This window comes from Anabrus simplex, chromosome 8 (assembly GCF_040414725.1).
Source record: "Anabrus simplex isolate iqAnaSimp1 chromosome 8, ASM4041472v1, whole genome shotgun sequence".
In the NCBI taxonomy this organism is placed as follows: Eukaryota; Metazoa; Arthropoda; class Insecta; order Orthoptera; family Tettigoniidae; genus Anabrus; species Anabrus simplex.
Genome location: NC_090272.1, coordinates 195,748,081 through 195,773,582, shown reverse-complemented (window position 1 = coordinate 195,773,582; position 25,502 = coordinate 195,748,081). Strand labels below are relative to the sequence as shown.

The 25,502-nt window shown below is 38.2% G+C and overlaps 1 protein-coding gene across 1 annotated transcript in view; it reads right to left on the bottom strand.

Annotated features, from left to right (window-relative positions):
* LanA (laminin subunit alpha) overlaps positions 1–25,502 on the bottom strand; it is a 389,558-nt gene that overhangs the window by 146,136 nt on the left and 217,920 nt on the right. Inside the window, exons 30-34 of the mRNA XM_067152600.2 lie at positions 23,498–23,622; positions 19,455–19,628; positions 15,544–15,674; positions 4,933–5,083; positions 2,445–2,671 (exon numbers count right to left, since the gene is read on the bottom strand). Of these exons, the coding sequence (XP_067008701.2) occupies positions 2,445–2,671; positions 4,933–5,083; positions 15,544–15,674; positions 19,455–19,628; positions 23,498–23,622 (808 nt within the window). The remainder of the gene's footprint in view (positions 1–2,444; positions 2,672–4,932; positions 5,084–15,543; positions 15,675–19,454; positions 19,629–23,497; positions 23,623–25,502) is intronic.

Below are 25,502 nucleotides of genomic sequence, written 5' to 3'. Positions count from 1 at the left end.
TGCCTTAAAGATAGTTTCATCGGAGAACTCCTTTCTTTCTTACTGAATAATGTTGATTTCAAATGTGAACTCACTGCATTAACTTGACTAGATCTTGATTCAGCTTTACTAGGCTAGCATCATCTTAGAGTTCTTTCCTATTCAGTTCACTTTATTTTTACACAATTGTTACAAAATATTACTATACTCTTTCTGAAACTTGAACCTTCCTGTCAAACTGTTATGACAATTAAGCTGCTTCATGACATACATTATAGGATAGTTGACTCATGCAAGTGGAGTGAGGTTGTAACAAAATGAAGAAGATGTAAAATCAGGCAATCAATCAATTAATCATATGCATTTAAGACTGTTGCCCAGGTGGCAGATTCCTTATCAATTGTTTACAGCAAAACCTTGATAACGCAAAGTGATCAGGACCAAAAAAAAAAACAGACTTTGAATTACGTAACTTTGAATTAAACAGATTTCTGCATAGCAAAAAAAAATGTTTAAATATGTAAGTTAGTGTTGTATTCGCGTCTTGAATCCAGATACCTTTGAACCTCAAGATGAATAGAGCAGAAATTGTAAGAAAGATAATAATTCCCTTTTTGTATACGGTACAGAGACTTACGTAATAATAAACAAGTCCGAGGTTCCTCAGTCTAAAAATGTATGTACCTAAATAGACTGGCCCACTCTTGCTGAATGTTTAGAACACACCTACAACTGGAAACAATTCACAAGCAGTGTCTACAATCACGAAAAGAATGCAGTAATAAAATGCAGATGCAGCAAGAACTTTGAAATTGAAATCCCACATTCTGAAACGAAGTGGTAATAAGCCCCTAGATCGGATTATTTGCTCAGCATATAAATTTCTTTCACGAACTATTAGTTCCATTAACTTGTCCGTAAAGAACATCTTGAAAACCTTCACATCATCACATTTCCCAACTGCTTCATTCTGAGGTCCCGAGTTCTCTATAAACTGTTCTATTTGACCCACATAATTAGACACGTTTTCCCATCAAAATGTATTAGCCATGACATGCACATTACCATTCTGTGCACTATCACTCATATCCGATTCCAAACCAAAAACTTCGCGTACAGTGATGTTATCCACATCACTCAAATTGCCATCTGAATCTAACAAACTTTCGCCACAACAACCCAACTGTTCTAAAACATCCTCTATTTCCACGCTGGATAACCTACACTTGCTTGTCGAAGCCATCTTCTCTCATGACCGATAGAATGCAATACAACATGTGATAAGGAAAAAGGACATGAAAAAACAGTCTCAAGAGATCCCTGAATAGATAAAAATTTATGATTATGTTGACAGTCAGGTTCTTCCCCAAGAGGAAATGAAGGTTTAATGCAAGAAGTGTGCATAGTGGTCCTCAGACAGACGAAAATAGTGCTTGCCCCTAGTGGATATTCCTTGAAATATCATTCAAAGTTCAGTGACAAAACACTATCAAAATGGAAATCAAGATATATAGTTCGAAAGCTCAAACCTTCTGCTTCAAGGAGAAATTAGTTAAAACACAAACAGCTTCGATCGTAACCGATAGATCACAGAACAGTGCATGCACATACTGTGCGATCAGTGCTCGTCACTCCACTGTTCGCGATGTTTATTGCATGACGAACAGTGCTCGGCACTCCAAGCTAACAGATTAAGGCAATCACAATCGTTAGGTTCCTTTCTTGAAAGGATTCAACAGTTGACTCATAGACACAATTCTTGGTGCCAACAACTTTCTCAATAAATGGAAAAGTATAAAAAGCTTATAAGTATAACTATATTGGCCCCTTTCATACTTCAATGTTGAAAATGAAAGAACCAAATGAGTTCAGTGCTGAGACAGATAATTATAGTTTAGGATGATAATAGGATCAGTGATATATCCAGTCCACCGACTGCTGTGAATATCAGAGAGCCCTTCTCCTTCAAGGTGTTGGCAGTGGCAATGACTGATATGGCAGTGTGATGATGCAAGTTTCTTATGAGTCCACCATGATCACAGAATTCCACAATGAAAGCAAGAGAAAAAGCAGGCATATTTGTGTGGCATTTCATAGATTTTTGCCATGCACTACATGGTAACCCCAACAGAAATCCAGAAGAAAGAAAAAATCCCTTGTTGAAGGGCCATTTTTTTAGTGCCAGGATGGGTTTGCCAGTGAGAAGTAATAATATACATAATATCATAATAGTACAGGGTTACCTAAACTGTGCTGGGAAGGCTGAGAAAAGATTTAAGGACAACCACCCTAGGTGTGTTTTTTCTGAAGAGAAATCACAAACTGTCAATGAGAATCAGCCAAAAGAATCACAGCAGTTGTTACTATCTAATATTTCCATAATCTATAGAAAATCTCAGAAAAGTTCCTTCCTCTATTAAGTATAACACAACAAATTTCTGAGACAACTCTTATAACACACTGACCTTAAACTCCTCAACAATAGGATTAATGTCTCCTGCAAGCCTGTCTGTAACATCCAGCAGACTGTGGATACAGTTGTCACACTCGAAGCAACCTTCGTTCTCGATCAGCACCCAGCGGTACGGACAGTGATCGCACTTCTCACCAATGACTCCTGGCAAGCAGTGACACTGACCGGTCGTGGCGTTACAACCAACACCAACAGAGTAGTCCTCATTGCAACCACACGCTGGAAGGAAAATTGCCAGATCAAAAACTGCACAATCACATACAAGTTTCCATCTACCTACACAACAAAATGTTTTTGCAAGCTGCTTTACATCGCACCAACACAGATAGGTCTTATGGCAGCGATGGGATAGGAAAGGGCTAGGAGTGGGAAGGAAGCAGCCGTGGCCTTAATTAAGATACAGCCAACACCGACAGAGTAGTCCTCATTGCAACCACACGCTGGTGTGAAAATGGGAAACCATGAAAAACCATCTTCAGGGCTGCCGACAGTGGGGTTCGAACTCACTATCTCCTGAATACTGGATACTGGCCGCACTTAAGCGACTGCAGCTATCCAGCTCGGTAACAAAATGTTACCATCTCAGCCTCACCTCCCTCATTTTCTTCACAACCAGTGTAACACCCAGTTGCCGATGGACACTTTTGTTCTTCATACACTCTTGCTGTGTGAGCCCAAGGCTCCAAAGAAGCATTCCGATTTCCATTACATGGAGATGTTGCTCATATTTTGATGTTCATTAGCATTTCATTCATGGTGCACTGACCCTGTTACAGACATCTGGGAGGATATCCCCATCACGAGTAACAACTTAGCCAAGGTACTTATATTTTATGGTCTTCTTGAGGTCGTCTTCATCAATGCTGATGGTGTCATTTGTCTAGGGTCCACTCTCCATGTACTCCATTTCCCCGACTATTCAGCTCCATTCTATTGGTTTCAAGATGGATCTTCACTGCTGTATTGCCGCTGCATTTCCATGATATTCTCGGATGCAAGGATTATGCCAGTACAAGAAAGAAACTGCAGGTGAGGTGACTCAACATTTTTTGGTTCCATACAGAGAGAGTAAATAGAAGTGGTGACAGAGCTCAACCTTGGTGAACTCCTGTGCTAATATCAAAGGATGGCGAAGTTCCAGCTGGACACCTGATGGTTATATAGCCACTTCTAAATAGTTTACAATGAAGAGTGGTTAATTTGGACATATTAAATTAACTCATGAAGTAAGAATGCCGAAACAAAGTATGGAATTATAAATGAAAGAAAACAAAGACCAAGGAAGATTCAGATTACGGTGGATGGATTTGATTCAGGACAGCATGAAGCGTATAATGGCATGACATTAGGAGGGGGGCAGTTGAAAAGAGCTGAAAGCTTTAAATACCTGGGAAGTGTAATTGAACAAAATGGAGGAAACAGGATGGAAATCAATGAAAGAGGAAGGTGTGCAAATGGATTCTTTGAGAATGTGGGAGGATTGATATCCAATAGGGATGTACAACAGAGTTATGATGGAATTGTCTACAAGACTTATTTTGTGCCAATTTTGACATGGATCAGAAACGTAGGTGATGAAGGAAAGGGATAAAAGTAGAATGCAAGCAGTGGAAATTAAGTTTCAAAGGTGTCGAATAGGTTTAACAAGAATGGACAGAGTACGAAATGAGAGAGTTCGGGACATGGCAAATGAGGTGCCCCTACAGGAAAAGATAGAAAAATCAAGGCTACAGTGATATGGACATGTTAAGAGAATGGGAGAAGAAAGGATACCAAGAAAGATGTTAGAGATGGAGTTAAACGGGAGGAGACCTAGAGGAAGACCACGGGACATAAGGCTGAAAGGTGTAAAGAAGAGCATCGAGGCAAGAGGAGAGAACTGGACGAGAGTGAGAGAAGAGAAGTGGTGGATGGAGAGAAAACGATGGAGAGGCTTATGTTCCAAGCAGATCCAGCCTGTGGTTGGAAAGTGCTCTAGATGATGATGATGATGATGACAACAGCATAAAGCAACAGCATCTAGACTGGAATATGAGTAATGGAAAGGAACAAACAAGTGCAAATCAATATTGAAATACGGTGATGGATGTGCATAAGTGGAAAGATAGAGTATAATGGAGCAGAACCAGGAATGAATATGAACCCAATTATACCTGGAGAAGAGGAAATGATGATGATGATGATGATGATGATGATGATGATGATGATGATGATGATGATGATGATGATGATGATGATGATGATATTTATGTATCTGAACTTTTGCTCAATGTTTCTAACAAAATCATCTCTGAAAATATTCCGTCACATGTTTGGAACAACCTGAGAAAAGACTCACACTCAGACAGCTGTTGTGAATTATTGTTGTCCATAACATCAAACCTCACAACTCTGCTTCTTCAGTAATTCTTGTAGAATGTGTTTAGTATGTTCAATTATGAAATTAAGTAACAAGCTAGTTAAAATAAAATAGTACTCACAAACACAGCCGAATTCTCCATAGTTCCAGAAGCCAGGGATACAACGATCACATGACCTGCCTGTGACTCCAGGTCTGCAGCGACACTGCCCGGTATTATCATCGCACTGGTTGCTCTCAGATGCTTCTTTACAATCGCAAGAAAGACAGCCCTGGAAAGATAACCAAATCAGAAGTTTCATTAGGTATAAGTTTATGAGTCTGTGCATTAGTACTAATTAGAGTAGAACCTTGATTATCAATCTCTCAATTACCCAATCGTTGGCTGTTTCTCTATAAAACAATTGTTGGATTATCCAATGGTCTTTCCATTTTTTAAACAATCAATAATTCTAGCTAAAATTATTTGTGCCTGCTAGAATATAATAAAGCTTTACATCTGTTATAAAGATACAGTGCAAAGCAGCCAAGAAGAGTTATGAATCAGTCACCACTGATCTGCATTTAGGACAGTCGTCCAGGTAGCAAATTCCCTGTCTGTTGTTTACAGAGTCTTTTCTTAAATAACTGCAAAGAATTTGGAAATTCATCGAACATCTCCATTGGTAAATTATTCCAGACGCCTGTGCAAGGCTGCAGTTCATATTCAGTCAAGGGAGCAGGAGCCTTATTGGCTACTCATGATGAGCCCAATCTACTACCGTCACCATCCATGCACAAAAGTTTTCAAAAGTAAATCACAAGGTTGTCAAATTTAGCTTCAGTTTTTACTTTCAATATGAGGGTCTTCTGTGACACAATGTCTTCAAGACAAAATGCAAAGTGTTGGACAATGAAACAAAAGTTATAATAACTGAAAGATTAAAAAATGACAAAGTGGTGGCCATAAGCAGTGGCCATGATCCCATATTCTTCTTTAAACTGTTCAATCAATCAGTAACTACTGATCTGAATTTAGGGCAGTCACCCAGGTGCAGATTCCCTGTCTGTTGTTTTCCTAGCCTTTTCTTAAATGATTGCAAAGAAATTGGGAGTTTATTGAACATCTCCCTTGGTAAGTTATTCCAATCCCTAACTCCCCTTCCTATAAATGAATACTTGCCCCAATTTGTCCTCTTGAATTCTAACTTTATCTTCATATTGCGATCTTTCCTTCTTTTAAAGACACCACTCAAACGTATTTGTCTATGTCATTCCACGCCATCTTTCCACTGATAGCTCAATATAATACCAATATAAAAGGTCCGTTATTGGACATTATAAATTTTCCAGCTAACCCATTCCTGGTTACCAGCATTTCACCCCAGTGTGCCAAGTTGCGCTCATCTGTTGGTAAATAGCACACCAACCAAGACGCATGGCTAGTGCAAACCGTGGAGGCCACTGCGTAGGCTACTTGGAGCCACCAGCAGTGCCAATACACTATGAGAGACTGTTTCATAACCAAAAAATTGATATATAAGTAATAATAATAACAACGTAAACGTTTCCACCTTTTCAATACTAAAATATATTCACAAAATTATAAATTACACGGTACTAGTTTCGACCCATCTAGGGGTCATCATCAGCCGTATTGGAGCAAAGATCACTTTTGGCGAAATCCTAAGAAAATGTTATTTTAAAGAATAACAAGTGAATGTGGTAGATGAAATGAGATGTTATTATGGTAATAGTTAATAATACAAGGAATATACATACTAAGAGGTTTTTAACAAAGAATAAAGTATAAATGGGGTGTTGTAAAAATTATAATCATGGAAATCAGTAAGTTCTTGTATTGAAATGACATATATAAAATTATATATGGCTTAGGAAGAGGGCTTAAGGTGGGTCGAAACTAGTACCGTGTAATTTATAATTTTGTGAATATATTTTAGTATTGAAAAGGTGGAAACGTTTTCGTTGTTATTATTATTACTTATATATTATTCTCAGTTCAATACGGACCAAAAACATGAAATTCATAACCATTAACAAAAAATTGATGTCTGCCTGGCCATCAAATGATATAGATGTTGATTCCCATAGGGAATTAGTCGAGCAACTCATCTCCTTTCTCTCAAGTCTTCCCAGCCCAAACTTCGTAACATTTTTGTAATGCTACTCTTTTGTCAGAAATCACCCAGAACAAATCGAGCTGCTTTTCTTCGGATTTTTTCCAATTCTTGAATCAACTAATCCTGGTGAGGGTCCCGTACACTGGAACCATACTCTAGTTGGGGTCTTACCAGAGATTTTTATGCCCTCTCCTTTACATCCTTAATACAACCCCTAAACACTCTCATAACCAAGTGCAGAGATCTGTACCCTTTATTTACAATCTCATTTATGTGATTACCCCAATGAAGATCTTTCCTGATATTAACACCTAGATACTTCCAGTGATCCCTATAAGGACCTTTCACCCCATCAATGTGGTAATTAAAACTGAGAGGACTTTTCCTATTTGTGAAACTCATAACCTGACTTTTAACCCCGTTTATCATCATACCATTGCCTACTGTCCATCTCACAACATTATCGAGGTCATTTTGCAGTAGCTCACAATCTTGTAACTTATTTATTACTCTGTTCTTGAATCAGTGAAAACCCTCATGCATTCTATAGAGCCAGGAGATGACACGTAATTCTTGGACATTATTTTACTCCAGAGAATTTGAATGGACATCAGAAAAAGAACTGCAGTTCAGAAGAAAATTAGACTTCCTGAGAGGAACATAAAAATATGGTAAGAACAAGTCGAACAGATTAACTGTTCCTCCCCTTCCCTTCATTATGACTGGATAATCCAGGTTCTACTGTACTGTGTACTGATCAATGCTTTCATGGCCCAGAGTAACACAGAGTGAAGGTCTTCCGGAAGTAGGAGGGGGTAGGGGGGAAAGGGGCATGATGACTGAAAGGTACTGTCACTGGCTTCTCTCTAAGGTGGCTACGATTCAAATCCTGGCTAATGCATCTGGGATTTTTATATGAATAGTCATGTCCCTGAGGTTTGGAATCTCCATAATACTGAGGTCCTATGGCAGCCATGTAAAATTACAAGCTTGTTTGCATTGTTGGTAGTGGTTTAACTCTGAGGAAACAGAGCAAGGTCTTCATGAAACGTTATGTTTCATTTTCCTGCGGTATGTCTCATTTCATAAGGCATAAACCTAAAGACCATCAGGTCAACTATTTTGTAATTCCTCTTATGCCACAGTGAGCCAACTACAGGTGGTACTAATCATTGTTATATCACATTTTGGTCTGGACTTTGAAATTTACACCAATTACTCTGGTCTGGGGTTTATTTTTGTAGTTTTTCAAATTTTTTCTGCACCCATTATGGTTATTTCTGAGCTATGTTTTGCATTAGATTGGGTTGACTTTCGTGATTAATTTGCTATAGAGTAAGTCGGGGAGAGATGGCGCACATTTTGTAATGATCATGCAGCAAGTCTTCGTCAACATTTCGATTAGCTTATTTTTATGCTACACGTCATTCATTAGATCTCTCCTCACTGCCTTTTGAAGAAAATGGTCTTAATGTAAGTAGATTACAGAAAGAGATCGTTTATTTTAAAGTGTCACCTGCGCTATCTCTCCCGTAGTGTCCGGGTGAGATGGTGTTATGTACTTGATATGCTAAGATGCGAAAAATTAAGAAGTAAACTATGATTACAGGCTTAATACACTTATTTACCTTATTTACATTCACTTGTCTATTATTCCTTGGTCATTAATAAATCAATTAATTATTTAAACTACAAGATTTATCCCTCAGTCATTTTAGGATATGTTTTTGCTTACTCTCTCTCGTCCACAGTTATTACACAAGTTCTTATACACTGAGCACAATTCATGCACCCACTTGTTGCAGACGGTGCACTTAATCCAATCATCATCCTTTTTTGTCAAATAATAGTTCTCCACACACTTGTTCCAATCATCGGATTTTGCATTATTTTGCCCATCTTGAATCATTTTGGCTGCTTCATTGGAATGAGGTTTTTCTCCTTTCCTACTCTTTCCCGTTGTGGCAGTGGTTGCAATTTTTCTTTGCACTTTGTTCTTTTCGTTCACTGAGATTTCTCTTTTGTTGGAGACATTACGCTTTAAAGTTTCATTAAAGACATGTACCACAAATTTCGATTAGGCTGAAGCTGCTTCCTCTTCTTCATAATTAGTATAATTTCACACAGAATTTAAAAAAATACATATAGGTTATATAATATATTTTATATTTTATTAACAAGCTGATTGGAGAATGGAAACACATTTTACACCTAAATGGAAATTCAAAGAATGCCGTGCCATCTCTCCCAGAAATGTAGCGCGCCATCTCACCCGACATTGGGGTGAGGTGGCGCACCGCTGCCCCAGGAATTATGTTGGACGAACATGGCATATATCACACCAGCATAGTCGTTGTCTAACCTAGTCACCCGCCTGTGCCAATGCAAGGTTAATTTAGCTTGAACAACCCAGTCAGTGGGCTTTTATAACATGCCATAGCAAAACTTTGAAGGTAAAGAAGACGTACTAGCCAGAAATATCCAGGATTTCAGGCGAAATCACTCGCACCATCTGACATCCAGAATTTTAAAAAATACATATAGGTTATATAATATATTTTATATTTTATTAACAAGCTGATCGTACATTTAGGTGTAAAATGTGTTTCCATTCTCCGATCAGCTTGTCAATAAAATCTATATATATAAAGTAGCTTGTCCTGACTGACTGACTGACTGACTGACTGATTCATCATCGCCGAGCCAAAACTACTGGACATAAAGAAATGAAATTTTGGAGATATATTCATATTAAGATGTAGGTGCTCGCTAAGAGAGGATTTTTGGATATTCCGTCGCTAAGGGGGTGAAAAGGGGGGTTAAATTTTAAAATGAGTGTGTCTATATCTCAAAACTTTAAAAGTTTACAGATGTGAAAATTGGTATTTAGAATCTTCTTTAAAAATAAGGAAACACGTATTTTTTTGTTTTGAGACAATCCCAATAGGAGGGGCACAAAAGGGTGAAAAAGGGGTTGAATGCCTTTAATCGGGATATCGGTACTTATATCTCAGAAACTGAAGATATTACAGACATGAAAATTGGTACTTTTGATCTCTTTTAAAAATAAAGAAACACGTATTTTTTTGTTTGGGGGAAATCCAATTAATGGGAGGGTGAAAAGGGGGTGAATTTTTAAAATGGGTGCATCTATATCTCAAAACTCTTAAAGTTTACAGATGTAAAAATTGGTACTTAGAATCTTCATTAAAAACAAAGAAACACGTATTTTTTTGTTTTCGGAAAATCCCAATAGGAGGGGTGAAAACTTGGTTGAATGACTTTCATGAGGATACTTATATCTCAGAAACTGAAGATATTACAGACCTGAAAATTGGTGTTTAGGATCTCCTTTAAAAATAAAGAAATACATATTTTTTGTTTTTGGAAAATCCAATTAATGGGGGGTGTGAAAAGGGGGTGAATTTTTAAAATGAGTCTATCTATATCTCAAAACTTTTAAAGTTTACAGATGTAAAAATTGGCATTTAGAATCTCCTTTAAAAATAAAGAAACACGTATTTTTTTGTTTTCGGAAAATTCCAATTGGAAGGGTGGAAAAGGGTGAAAAAGCGGTTGAATGCCTTTAATGAGGCTACTTATATTTCAGAACCTGAAGATATTACAGACCTGAAAATTGGTATTTGGGATTTACTTTAAAAATAAAGAAACAGGTATTTTTTTGATTTTGGAAAATCCAAATAATGGAGGGTGAAAAGGGGGGTGAATTTTTAAAATGAGTGTGTCTACATCTTAAAACTTTAAAAGTTTACAGATGTAAAAAAATGGTATTTAGAATCTTCTTTAAAAATACAAGAACACGTATTTTTTGCTTTCTTTAAATCCCAATAGGAGGGGTGTAAATGGGTGAATAATGGGATGAATGCCTTTAATGAGGATACATATATCTCAGAAACTGAAAATATTATGGAACTGAAAATTTGTATATGGGAGCTCCTTTAAAAATAAGGAAACGCGTATTTTTTTGTTTTTGGAAAATCCAATTAATGGGGGTTAAACAGGAGTGACAAACTGGGGTAAATTTTTTGAAAGACTATATCTACAGAATATCTGAGAAACGTAAAATGTTATAGACGTAAAAAGTGGGTATTTGGAATCTCCTGTAAATGTAAAGAAAGATAGGTGATTTGTTTTCGGAAACTCCATGTAAGGGGAAATAAAAAGGGGTGAAATTTTAAAAAGCGAATTTCTACAGTATATCTCAAAAACTTAACATGTTACAGAAGTGAAAAATGGTATTTTTATCTCTATTAAAAATAAAGAAACGTGTATTTTCAGCTTTCGGAAATACCACTTGGGTGGAAGGGGGGGGGGTAAAAGTGACTGAAATGGTGTTGAATTCTTTTAATTAGGCTACTGATATCTCAAAAATGAAGATATTACAGACGTGAAATCTGCTTTAAAAGTAAAGAAACACGTATTCTCGGAAAATCCAATGAAGAGGGGTTGGGGGGGGGGTGAAAGAATTGAAAAATTAATTGAATTAATTGTATGAGAATACATACATCTAATAGAAACTAAAGTTGTTACGGACGTGAAAATTGGTATTTGAATCTCCTTAAACAAAGAAAAACGCGTTTGGGGGGCGGGAGTGAAAAGGAGTTGAATTCCTTTCATGAAGACACATAAATCAAAAACTGAAGAAGTTAGAGTCGTGATAATTACTATTTAGAAGATCCTTTACTATTAAGGAAACAAGTATATTTTGCCGGAAAATTCACTTACGGGGTGGGGGGGGAGGGGAGTGTGAAAGGAAGTGAAAATAAAGTGAATTATTTTTATGGGGATACTTATATCTCAAAACTGAATGTAACAGATGTGAACATTGGTGTTTGGAATATCTTTTAAACATAAAGAAACACGTCTTCTATTTTTTTTTTGGGGGGGGGGGGGTGTAAATAAACTTAACGGCGGTGGGGTGTAAAAGGAGGTGAGATCAATTGATTTTACTGTTCATAATGTACTTAAGGAGCCTCCGTTGCTCAGGCGGCAGCGCGCCGGCCTCTCGCAGCTGGGTTCCGTGGTTCAAATCCCGGTCACTCCATGTGACATTCGTGCTGGACAAAACGGAGGCGGGACAGGTTTTTCTCCGGATACTTCGATTTTCTCTCTCATCATGCATTCCAGCAACACTGTCCAATATTTCATTTCATTTGTCATTCAACGATCATTGCCCCAGAGGTGTCCTTCAGCAGCCGGCACAATTCCTATTGTCGCTGCTAGATGGGGCTTTATTCATTCCATTCCTGACCCTGTCGAATGACTGGAAACAGGCTATATAGTTTCGATGTACTTATTCTGATCATAAACCGATCATTTTTAATCTTTCCTGGGCTGGTTTTCAACAGCCATCTTTTCCTTCGGAGAACGTTCTTAGATTACAGTAGATCCTCCTGACATGTAAATAAAAATTTAAACACATTTGAAATAAACGATAGGAATTAGATGGACCGTCAAATTGTTCACCTCTATAATAAGGTCAACAATGCACGGAAGTATGTCATTGGTATCGCCAGAAATCCCGCACACTTGCCTACGCGCGACGATGGTGCTGGTCACATTGCAACAATGACACTGGCAGCAGATGTAATTTACCGCCAAGTAGCGATCTTGCAGCTTGCTGTGGGGTTCAGAACATCTTTTAATAATAATAATAATAATAATAATAATAATAATAATAATAATAATAATAATAATGTTCTGGACCGTTGTCAAATGTGCGGACCCCCCTGGAAAATGGTCCTGGATGGGTAATGACTAAGAATGCAGTCCGGCCGCGGGTTCAGTACCGCCAAGGCACCTAAGACGACACCACGCCGGATCTCCTGAAGGATTTGATCCATATTAAAAACGCTTATAGGAAAAGATGGCAAAGATTTAGGGACCCAACTGACGGGGTGGAATATCTGGACCTAGCCCGGGAAGTACGAAATCGATTGCTGGAAAGAAAGATTGAAAAATGTGAGGAAACAAACAGTAATCTATTAGAAAACGAGTCAGATCGCGAATTTTGGCGGATTCTCGCAGAAAACGAGTCAGATCGCGAATTTCGGTGGATTATATATCTAAAACAATTAGCATTCAATTATAAATTTCAGTATAATACCGTAGCGAAGCACGGGTATCTTGCTAGTATAAAATATATTATATAACCTATATGTATTTTTTTAAATTCTTTTGTTCTCACGTACACACTGTACACACGAGAAGCAGTGGTCGAGCGATCTAGCGGGCGATTTTCGCACTGGCCTACCCTGCGCCATCTCTCCCGGAACTATATAAATGTCAAACACATCTCGAACAGGCTATCTTCTTCGTTTAGAAAACCCTGTTTTCATTACATCAGAAAAGTTGACTGTGCATGTTATATGCACTTTTGTTGCAAAAACAAAGAAATACGTGCTAAATGGGGCAGATGTTATTTTTAATGCCAAATACTATGAATAAACAATATACCCCTCTGAACTACTATCATTGCACAAAATGTCCCAAATTACAGTCATGTCTTAGCACATCTACATGTTGTGCAGCCTTGTTTAGACAGCAATGTCAGAGATAATCAGAAAATGTCATACATTATTGACTTGAGCAGTAGTACTGCCATTTAGTGAATTATAACCCTAACTAAATAGCTTTATAGAATGTCATTCAGCTTTCTACCACCACGTTTAGTTTGTTCCTAATTCCTAATATCTGCGAAAACCTACTAATGGCTATACTTGCAATTAGACTGGAACAAGTCAAGTACAACTGGGCAAACATCTCCTCTTAACGTTAAAGAGAAAAGAAAAAGGAAGAGTTCTGAGTGTTTGAAGAATGAAGGTATCAGCATAAGAAACAAAAGGGCTATGAAAGGCATGAAATTGAAAGCCTTAGGGCTTGCAAACAACAACAACAACAACAGCAACAACAATCGTCATATGGCCTCGGCTACCAGCTACCATGTGCATACATTTTAATTCAGCGCCATCTGGCTGTCTCTTCAATTTCGATGTTCAATTTTACTCTAGGCCTACCAGATGGCAGAATAAACCAAATGGCTCTTGGGCGTCTTTGGCCGAGTTTTAGTTAATTTTATTGAGTAGACACCAAATGTGTTACCAGAGATCTTTTACATGCCAACATCATACGACATGGAGTGTCAAATGGACTTCTTTCCGGCTTTCAAAAATCCAACTACCTCTGCCAGGTTTGAATCCACTGCCATGGGATGTAGAGGTCAACACTCTCCCACTGATCCTCAGAGGCAGCTGGAAGTCAAATATTTTCTTTCAATAGAGGTATAATATTGCACTAATATATAAAGTACATGGCAACAATGGGGTGGAAAAAAGGCTAAGATTTGGAAGGACATCACCTTCATAGAGTACACCTTTGAGATTTGCCTCGTGTAAAAATGGAAAATTGTGGGAAACTGCCCTGAGCTGCTAATGGCAGAGTTTGACCGAACCATATCCTAAATGCGAGCTCACACTTGAATGACCAGTTCTTCATAGGTAACTCGCCCAGTAACATGAAAGCGAGGATATGAGCGTAAGAAAGTAGAAGTAATAACAGACCCAACTAGGGGCCTTGTAATGGTGTTGGTGATTATTGTTTGAAGGGGGTGCTGAAATAATCATCCATTTTGAACCATAATTAGAAGGAGAAAGAAAGAAGGTATCAGCAAAAAAGGAAGGGAAGAGCATAAAGGTGAAAGACTCCCTAAGCCTCGGGAAATGTAATACTGGTGGAATCTGAAGAGATTAAGAGTAATGGAAAGGAACAAACAAGTAAAAATATCAGATTGTCATCAGTCAGTTTGTTTATTCCATTATACGCTGCAACTTTCCAAGGAACTTGGTTAGGATATGAAACTCAGAAACTTGGCAAAAGTAAGTGGAAGTAGTGCTAGACTTAGGTAGAAGAACAGTGATTGCTGCACACCCAGAAGGCCTGCAGATTACGAGGTGATGTCTGGTTAGCGTAACAAATACTCCTTACTGCTATTCTTGGTTTTTTAGGCTGGGACTGCTATTTCACCATCATATTAGCTCCTCAGTTTTTTTCATGTAGGCTGAGTGGGCCCCTATTCACCACTCAGATCCAGATACAAGTCCCTGTCCTGACCAGGAATCGAACCTCCAGGTCAGAGGCGGATTGGCAACCTCTAGATCGTAGGGGCGGAATAAATACTACCACATTGTCTATTGGATGTACGTCTACCCCTCAGTCCCATTTCCTAGTACGGGGTATGGGATGAGGCAAAGTGAAATTATATGCCACATTTTTATACAAGATGCCCTTTCTGATGCCAATCTCAGTTGGGGAGCCAATGAAGATGAAAGGAATAATGGTGAAAAAAATTGGGTAAAGAAATGGAAGCAATCAGCTGTGGCCTATGAATAGGAACTGTCCCAGCAATTTCCTGGAAGTTAAAACTAGAAACCACAGAAAACCAGACTCAGGACAGCCAATGGTGAGATTCCAATTCACTCCTCTCCCGAACGCAGATCTTGGCCCCATAGCCACAGCATGTTAACACATGCAGGCACTCTACTCGGTATAAAGATTTGTTTAGTTTTAACTTTCATCCTGTAAACTGTAATTACCTGACAGGAAGAGAAGCCATAGTGCTCCAGTTCACAGCGATCGCACTTGTCACCGACCACATTCTCTCGGCACTTACAGATCCCTGTGTAGCTGTCACACTCCTCAGTCCCACACTTGTCGCACACACAGCCTGGAAAGAATGAGACACAGTTAGTTCGTGTGCTCTGTTGTGTATGAGTATTCAGTCTTACCAGTAAATTTAGGACTTAAAAATGTTCTACTACTCTTGAATGAAAATATGTTTAAAAAGAAAGTTAGACCATTGCCAATGATCTTCCCAAGTTTTTATGTTGCATAAAATATATTTTGATTTAACAATACATACATATGTTTATATAATTATACAGAGTGGTCAGGAACAACGTGACCGGGTATATGACTGTTAGATGGTTGGTCATACTGATAAATAATTGGAAAAATAATTCGATATCTTGCGCCGTTCTCATTTTATCAGCTACTGAAGTTAGCCAATCAGATCGCTTCGCAGGACACTTCAAATGAGTGTTGCTAAATCTGCACATGGCTTGAGAGTGCCAATAAAGGAAACAAACTTCTCCAGGGGAGGGATTTGAACACAGATCTCCTTGCTGATAGGACTGCCCCATAGCAAGAACGCTACGGTGGTCTCAATGTGGTCTAAGCCACATGCAGATTTAACAACACCGCCTTGTACAGCTCATTTGAATCCGCCCACGAAGGGCTGCGATTGGCTAACTTCAGCAGCTGATAAAAGGTCAATGGTGCAAGATACTGAATTACTTTCTGAGGCCGGACTTGGGACAGCAGTGGGGAAATGATCGAAGGCTCTTCAATTATTGTGTTGAAAAATTCATTTGTTGTTTTAAAAAATTATTTGTATAAGATATCTGATTTGGAAGAATTATGTTTTTGGACTTAAGAACATTTTGAACATTGAAAAAAATTATGTTTGGAAAACTTTTGTGTTTGAATTATCATGTAGTTGTGAGTTTTGAAATTATGTATCTAACTTACAAAACAGAGTGTACGTACACATGCCGTTTTTAGAAGCACATTTTCAGTTGCTTCCTGTTGCATAAAAGACTTTTCTAAATCAGCGAGATATAACCAACTTTCATTGGTTAAAATAAGAGATATTGTAATTGGTGAATGTGAAAGTTGGGTGTAAATTCCATATCCTGATTGGTTAGCTAGGTGGTTGCACCATTTCCAGCTTTTTGATCTCATCCGTTCCTTCGTGGGAGCAAAAGTTGGATCCACGTCTTTTGCTTCTGACCAGCCTAGAGGGTGGATGCGATCTCCATCCATCCAGTTATGGGATATCTGTCTCAGGGCAAGCACTATTTCTTCTTGTTTTTTTTTTTTGGACATTAACTTAATTTAAATGTAATTTTTCCTTAGTGTGCAGGTGTTTACCCTCGAAATTCACATTCGCCATTTAATCATCGAAATGACTTAGCTTTTCAGCTAAGCATTCACCATGTAATCTTTGGAGGCAATTCCCTTTTCCTTTTTATAGAAACCCTGTAACGAACATGTAATTTAAGTTTCCCTCGGGTTTGCCTCCCGTAGTCCAGCTTCACTTAATACAAGCGAGTTAAATCTACGCTCCTGATAGAAGTGTTTTTAATATGGAAGCAATTTAATTGTGCCTCTCTGTTAAGACTGTATACCTCCCCTTTAATTCTTTCTGTGTTAAGAGTTTACATCTTCCGTTTTCTCAATTTGTTAAAATAGGATTAGCCCTCATTAAAAGCCATTATGTAAAGATTTCTTTGATATCGTGCGCATATCTGAAGGCGCAATTGAGTTTTGTTCAGTTCTTCCTGTATTTCGTATAATCTGAAAGTCGCTTTGTATGTAACGCGTATTTACAGGTGCAATCAATTCTTATATTCATTTAGCTTATGAGTTGTTTTGGTTATAGATTTTTCATTCATCCTTTTATTTTGCTTTTGTTAGTTTATTAAAAGAAATTGTCCAAGGATGATTACCTTGTACCAATTCTTTTTCACAAGTGATAATCTCCATCGACCTCGTAGAGTTCCATGCTGCTTCCCACATCGTTTGTAGTTGTCACATTTGTCAACCTGTTGTTTTTATGTTTTACGTACTTTCAAGTCTGAAATTTGTGGGTGTTCTAATGTGTTTTCTGTGTTTTTAAATTCATAAAATTCATTATTATTATTATATTTTAATTATGTTTGTGTAATCAGTTACGAGGGTACACTTTCTTTAAATTATTTATCAGTGTGACCAACCCTCTAACATTCAGTACTCTGTTCACGTTGTTTCTGACCAACTTGTATACAGATCTTCAAGATAGACCGTTATGCCTTTCAGCATTCAGCCTACAAACCTCTCTGAATTTACTAAGCCCTCCACAATCCTCTATCTGCACCTTGCTCTGTGACCCCATTCAGTTCAACATATTTAATTATTAAATCATTAAAAACAGAATCTAACCATTGTCAAGACATAGCCATGTTGAAACCACTGGGTAGCCCATGTGCTTCTGGCTAGAGAAGGAATAGAAGGGAACTGGCTACTCTACCTCAACTCCAACTCAGGATACCTGATTAGTGAACCATAGCTTACCTGGGGGCAATGACTAAGTATGGATAAGGCCCTTGGTTATTTATTAACCCTCTGCTTATCTTATCCTCCATGGCCAAGTTCATTATTCTCCTAAGCAACATAAACCTCCTCCATTTGTTTCAGATAACTACATCACCAAAGCTAGTTTATATGCACAGCTTCATCCATCCAGTTAATTCCTAACTTAAACGTTATCTTGTCATTCCTAGCACCCTCCTTCCATTCATTGCCTCCTCCCCCCCCCCACTGTTTGTACCACCAACATTCTCACTACTTTCATACCTGCTAGTTCCAGGTTATGAATAAGATAATTTGAGTCTACCCAGCTTTCACTCCTGTACAGCTAAATTGGTCTTAAAACTGACCAATGTAAGGATAATACCAACAGAACTGACTTCTTTCTAACAGAATACTGTTGATCTCAACTGAAATTTCACTGTGTTACCATTTTTTACACCTTGATTTCATTTCACTTACTATACTAACACCATGGGATAATTTACAAGCCAAGTACTTGAAATGATCCTCCTGTTCCAGTTCTGTATTTCCTGCCTGACATTCAATTCTCTCAGGGTTTTTTTCCTTCTTAACATCGCACTAACACATTGAAGATTTTCGGCGATACAAGGATGGGAAAGGGCTAGGACTGGGAAGGTAGTGGCCATGATCTTAATTTAGGTACAGCCCCAGTCTTTGCCTGGTGTGAAAATGAGAAACCATGGAAAACCATCTTCAGGGCTGACAACTGTGGGATTCAAACTCACTATCTCGTGAATGCAAGCTCACAGCTGTGCAACCCTAACCGCATAATCAACTCACTCTGTCTCTCTCAGATTTCTTTCCAACTGATATCACTTTAACCTAGGAAAATACTATAAATAAAATTATAATTCTCATTGTACACTTCTAATTTTTGCTTTAATCTTTGTTTTTATGTCACATTAGGTATACAAAATTCATTAGTAGGTTCAATTCAATTTTAGTTTGTTTCTTGTCCACTTATTTGTTATGATAACATGGGAAAATGACTTCACAGAACTTCTTAAAACTAGGTATGGTATTTAAGTTCAGAGATACTGTATATAATGACATAGCAATACTATGGGAGCCAAACAGGAAAAGTAAAATTCCTTTGTTTTCTGGCATCATATTAATCTATTCAGAGAAAAAGACTACATTAAGAAGAATGGAATACCTATATACCATTCTTTTAAGAGTCCTTTCTCTCACATGTTAATGTATGAATACCATTGCTGGTACACAAGTAGCTCTAATATTGATAGCTAGACCAACAAAGAATACACAGGTAACATGCACTTTATCACATACTTACTCTGACAGTTCTTCTGGTTGATGGCATCACCGTAATAGCCCGGGGCACAAAGGCTGCAGGCCTCTCCAAAAGTGTTGTTCAAGCATTGCAAGCATTCTCCAGTCACAGAGTCACATGATCCCGGATCATCTGGGTCAATATTTCCGGAACAGGCACACTCCTGGCAGTACTCTCCTGAAAAACATTTAACAAAGTTTTGAAGCTTAGCTCTTCAATGTTGCATAAACTACTACTGGTCTTAAAAGATGCCAGACAGCAAGAAATTTACCCAAAGGAAGGTGCATATTGTATCTTTTGGGTTTTTATCATGTCTTTGTGTTTTATGAAGATTTTGCTCTGTATCCTTACAAGAAAATTCACTGTAAGCACAAAATATAAACTGTTATGACATGACTACATCTATAAAATCAGGCTTACATACATTTGAAGCCTAGTGTAATGAAATCATGTGCTCACGTTCAGCCTTATAGACCCAATCTGAATGGTTGAAGTACAATCTGACTGGAAATGTGAAGTAAGAAGGAAAATATGGCTCTCAATAGGCCTCAGTTATATACACGAGAAGGGGCTTTTTTAAAATAAATTGGCATTTGTGATTAATAACATTGAAACTCCTTGGAAATGGCGACCCCATTGTACTATTAGCCAGTATATGGTTCATTCATTACATCCCTGACCCAGCCAAAGACTGGAAAACAGGTTGTAGGTTTTCGTTTCATTTTCATATTCAACATTGAAACTAAAAGACATACGAAGAAGGTTAAGATATCTAAAGACGGAGCATTTGTCGCCTTGCATTCATATTACAAACTGGTTCACATCCGAAAAGAATAAAATGACAAGGGAGGTGTCAAAATTTTTAAGTTAGAATTTCTTTTGAAAAACAGGCGATTCAACAAGTTAAATATGAATTCTAACCCCTCATTTGGGGTGCCATTAGAAAGCTCTCTCTGAGTCACAGATGATGGTACCACAATGGTCGTTCTATGATACTTAGGGTAAAAAATGAGGGTAAAAGATGTGAGAAGTTATTTATTTGCTTTGTATCCACTTCATCATAAGCATCATCATTACTTTACAATTCCAGTTTACCAGATATTATTGATATTATTGATAAGCATCTTCCCCTCTCCTCTATCTATAAAATTCCCATTTGTCATGACATCACCCATTGGCCTTCCCTTAACCTCAATGTCAGTCCTGACAATATCCATCCAGCAGGTTCTAGGTCTTGCAACTTCGAGTTTTCCTTCTAGCTCTCTTTCCAAGTCACTCGGGCTGTTCTTGTAGGCTCCATCGTCATGAGGTGTCTGAACCATTGTAATTTAGATGTACTGTGTCTACCTAAAAGAGATGTCTAAATCCCACCTTCCTGCCTCACCTCTTCATTTCTTAACTTGTCCATCCTAGTCTTCTGAATAATGGACCTCAGGAACTTCATCTGACACCTGCTGTCTTCATGAAGGTGCATGAAGGATTGGCATGAACTAGCTGTTAAACATTGCTAACTTTGCTTTGTTTGGAATCTAAACTTGCCAAAGAAGAGTCCTCACTTGTTGATAGAAGAGGGAAAACACTTTTGTACCCTGCTGGAGATTTCTTTTGTGGCTACGTTGTCTCTGGAGACACACTGCTGAGGTAGGTGAGAAATTGTCCATACTCCCCAATTGGTGGTCTTTTAGTTTGATGCTTGCTGGTTGGTCATCTCTGTTCACTACCATTATCACAGTCTTTGTTTCACTGATCTTGAAACTGGCCTCCCACATTTTGAGTCCGTCCTTCCCTTTCTCCCTAAATGCAAATGCGTTGAGTTCACTTGACATTTTTGTAATGCTCTTCATTACATTATCTATAACTATGGCAAGTAGCAGTGGGGCGTGGCATACTCTGGTGGGTACCACTCTTGGTCGTAAACCAAGACGAGTGCCCCTCTCCAACTTGCATGCAGCTGGTACAGTCCCTGGAAATCAAGTTCTTTAGGCACCTTCCTCCTTTCCAAGCACTGCCAGATCTTCTCTCCTGAGAATGTTGTATGCCTTTTCAATATCCAAGAATACCATGATCAAGTTCTTGCCTTTCTCCCAATACTCCGTTATTAGTATTCTAGCACTGAATATAAGATGTATAATTGACCTGTTACTTCTGAAGCCATATTGCTCCTCTTCTAATTATAGTTATGAGAATTTTCAGCCCATGTGACAGGAGAGTTATCCCTTTATAGATGATTGTTGCATTCCCTTTCTTGCACAGAAAATGATAACACCTTTATTCCAGTCCTTCCACACTGCATTCAGCAATATGCATCACCACTACAGATCCTGTACCCCTGCCGCTTTGACCATATCTACATCCACCTCATCAACTCCTGGCGAATTTCCTTTAGACATAGTTCTTAATGCTGCATCTCTTTCTGCTGAGGTTATGGGGGCTCGTTCGAGCAGGGTTCCACATCTGGCTGTGTGTGTTTCTCGTTGCTTCTGACTCATTCAGCAGGTGGTTGAAATGTTTCTTCAGGACATCTATGAGGTCACTTTCCTTTTCCATATTCGTCTCTAAGTGCCTTGATGATATTTATTGGTTTCTTTTTTTACCACACTGCATAGTAACTTCATATTTTCTCTGCTATCTTCATCCAGTTTCTGTGCAAAAATTGACTTCTGAATGTAAATTCCACCCACAGTGTGTTTACCACTGAATAGAGCATCTTATGCCCAACATAATGGTAACTTTACAGTGGACTTAGGATAATTAGGGCGGAAGGTATATGGTGTAAAAGAAAATTGAAATGATTATCTAATGTGTCTCATTTCATCTAAAATCAGACTTCCTTTGTGCAACGATGTCATGAAAACCCAACAGGACAGTCCCTCACCTGTCTCCACCCATATTCCCTGCAATAGTCATAAAACTTGGCAGTCATTTAGGAACAAACAAGGTAAACTTGCCCCCACTACTACACCCTAGGATGGATGAAATCCCCTGTACTAGCGACAAGGTATACATTGGTTAAACATGTCAGTCCGTTGGGACTCGCATCAAGGAACACTAATATCTGTCTCAACCAGCCAGTATAGCAAGTATCCCCATTATATTTATCGAGAATTCTTAAGTATTTCCACTGCTTCCTTTATGATTCTCAATTTATTGTGTTTTATGTGGGTAAGAGATCCAACCATCCTGGAATATGACATCATCACTGGTTTGTGCGTCTTGTGGTGCACAGCGAGCCATCTGGAGTTATCACTTACAATAGACCAACAGTCAAGTATTTTCCAAGTTCAAGCCATCATTGTTAGAGAAAGTTGTGGACAGACATGTTCTTTCTTCTGAAGATACAGAGCAATGTCTCCACAAAACGTAAAGTTTTTTTTACATGTCAAAATCCCAAAGGGGATCATGTCTATTACTATCTATGTTCAGGTGTTCTTCAATAATTTATTTCATTTTGTCTGGTTTCTTTAACCTTCTTTATATTCTTGCCACCTTTCTAACCACCCATTTCACACTTATTTTCATTCACACTTCATTTTCATTCTTTTCACTGTTCTTGTGTGTGTGTAGGGGGCTTCATAAAAACACCAGCAGCACAATCACCATAAGGATCCTGAATTTTACAGAAATGCCATTCATAAGCCCCCACTGCATCTTTTATTAGCCTAATGACCATATCATTGTGTGTTTCCTAACTCATGGATGAAAAACATCAGTCATGGTGCACAGACATGGAGAAACACAAATTTCTTCCCTGAATATAAAAGCACGCAGTAAGCCATCTGGTGATAAACAGAGTATCATTTATCAATAAAGCAATGGTCGATTAATTTCAAACCTTTTGGCATTTCTAGAACAGTTGCAGTCAAGTTTCTCCTTTGAGGATGAGGAGCAAAGTCTTTGTTAATTCCCAGCAATTTGCTGTCACATAGCAAAAACCCATGAGATATCCTGTCCATTAATCTGGGTGGTGGAAACATCAGTCCAAACTGCCACAGAAATGTGTTTCAGTTTTGAAACTACATCGCTTACTTAATTATGAGTCATAATACCTGCTATCTCTGGAGTTCCATAGTAGCCAGCAGCACAAACCTCGCACCTTGCTCCGTAATAGCCAGGGATACAGTCGCAGTGGATCTCCTCACCGTCAGCACTCACTTCACACCCAGTTGCAAAGCTGAGACAGAAAGATTACAGTACACTCTTGTGCAGTAAACATCTATACCCAAAATTAAATTACGGTATAACTTTATTATAATTTTGTCTCTACACTTCTAGCCATGTAAAGTGAACACAGGAGATGAGGATTCCCAGGAAGTACTTACAGAGGATGGAGCCTGGAAAATGACCAGTTAAACATCCTACAAGGAGGTGGTTGGACCAAATTAAAGAAGGTCTAACCAAAAAAAAAAAAAAAAAAAAAGGGAGAGACATCGGCAATGTAAAGAGAGAAGTAGTTAACAAAGAAAGAAACAGATGTAGGCAAATCATTCATACAAATCCAACCTGGCTCACTAGAAGGATCCCCAGATGGTTTCAAATATTTTCACCTCACACTCTGTTTTTATCTTAAAATTAGTTACACAAAAGTCTAGAGTTGGTCAGTCGGTTGGTCAGGTGGTCTATCCATTTGTTATTACATCACTTGAAAAACATAGCTAAACTGACTTTCTCGAAACTCTGTATTTAAATTCAGGGGTAGCCTGATTGTGCAGTAAGCTATTCAGGGTGAATCACCTAAAAAAACTTGCACCCCAAAAATTTCTGAAATGAAAGGTGCTATTGATGTGGTGTTTTCATAGAAATGAAGTGTAACCAAGGCTCATAATTGTAGCCCATAGAGATATTTTAATAATTAAATAATAATGTTACTGTTTTTATGTCCCACCAACTACTTTTATGGTTTTCAGAGCTGCCAAGGTGCTGGAATTTCGTCCCGCAGGAGATATTTTATGTGCCAGTAAATCTATCAACAGGAGGGTGACATATCTGAGCACCTTCAAATACCACCGGACTGAGCCAGGATTGAACCTGCCAAGTTGAGGTCAGAGGCCAGCCTACCATCTGAAACACTCAGCCTGGCAATTTTAATAATTATTAGAATGGTACTTATTGTAGAATTATATTTTTTCAAATGGAGCAATTCCTATTGACATTAACAAAATAAAACTGGAGTAAATTACAATGTCAAAGGTGTTTTTCTCTTTTTTTCAGGATTCTAGTACAAGTAGTTTACGAGCTATCGCACTTTGAAAATGGTAAATACTGGTAGTTGTCTGCACTATGTGAAAGCACTAATTTTAGAAATAAGTGAATTAACAAATACTTTGGATTCTGCAGAAGAAAGAGAATTGGCTTTGAAAGGTGTGTTCAAAATGAATACCACCAGCTTTATTACAAGTTTCCAGTCTGCCATGTGAAGATTGATGTATGCGTTCTAGCATTTCATCAGAAATTTCAGCGCGGGCAGCAGTAATACATTGTTTCATATCATCTGGTATAGTTGGTATTTCCTTGTAAACAATGTTTTTTTAGCTTTCCCCAGAGAAAAAATCTAAAGGGGTCAAATCTGGCCAAGGTACAGGTCCACTTCATCCAAAAACAACAGTATGTCACTATGTGCTGGATAGCCATCATGCTGATTGCACACGTTCTTTCTAGTCTGTTGCGGACAATCTTATAACATCTGTGGAAGTTGGTCTGTTGAGAGGTTGAGATACTTTTGAGAATCTAGTGTTCCTTCTATGAAAAAAAGAAGCCTATGATCTGATTGTTCACTATTCCACACTACACATTTAAACTCCATGGACAGTGACATTCCACCTGATGAAGTCAATGGGGTTTGTTTACAGACCAAAAGTGCATATTTTGGAGGTTTACTTGGCCATGATTTGTAAATGTTGCTTCATCACTAAACCAGCTACATGATAAACCTTGGTGTATCTTGTCTCAATACCCATATATAAAAGTTAACATGATTTTCAAAGTCGTTTCCATGCAGTTCTTAATGGAGAACACTTGATATGGATGGAAGTTATGATGGTGGAGAACATGTAG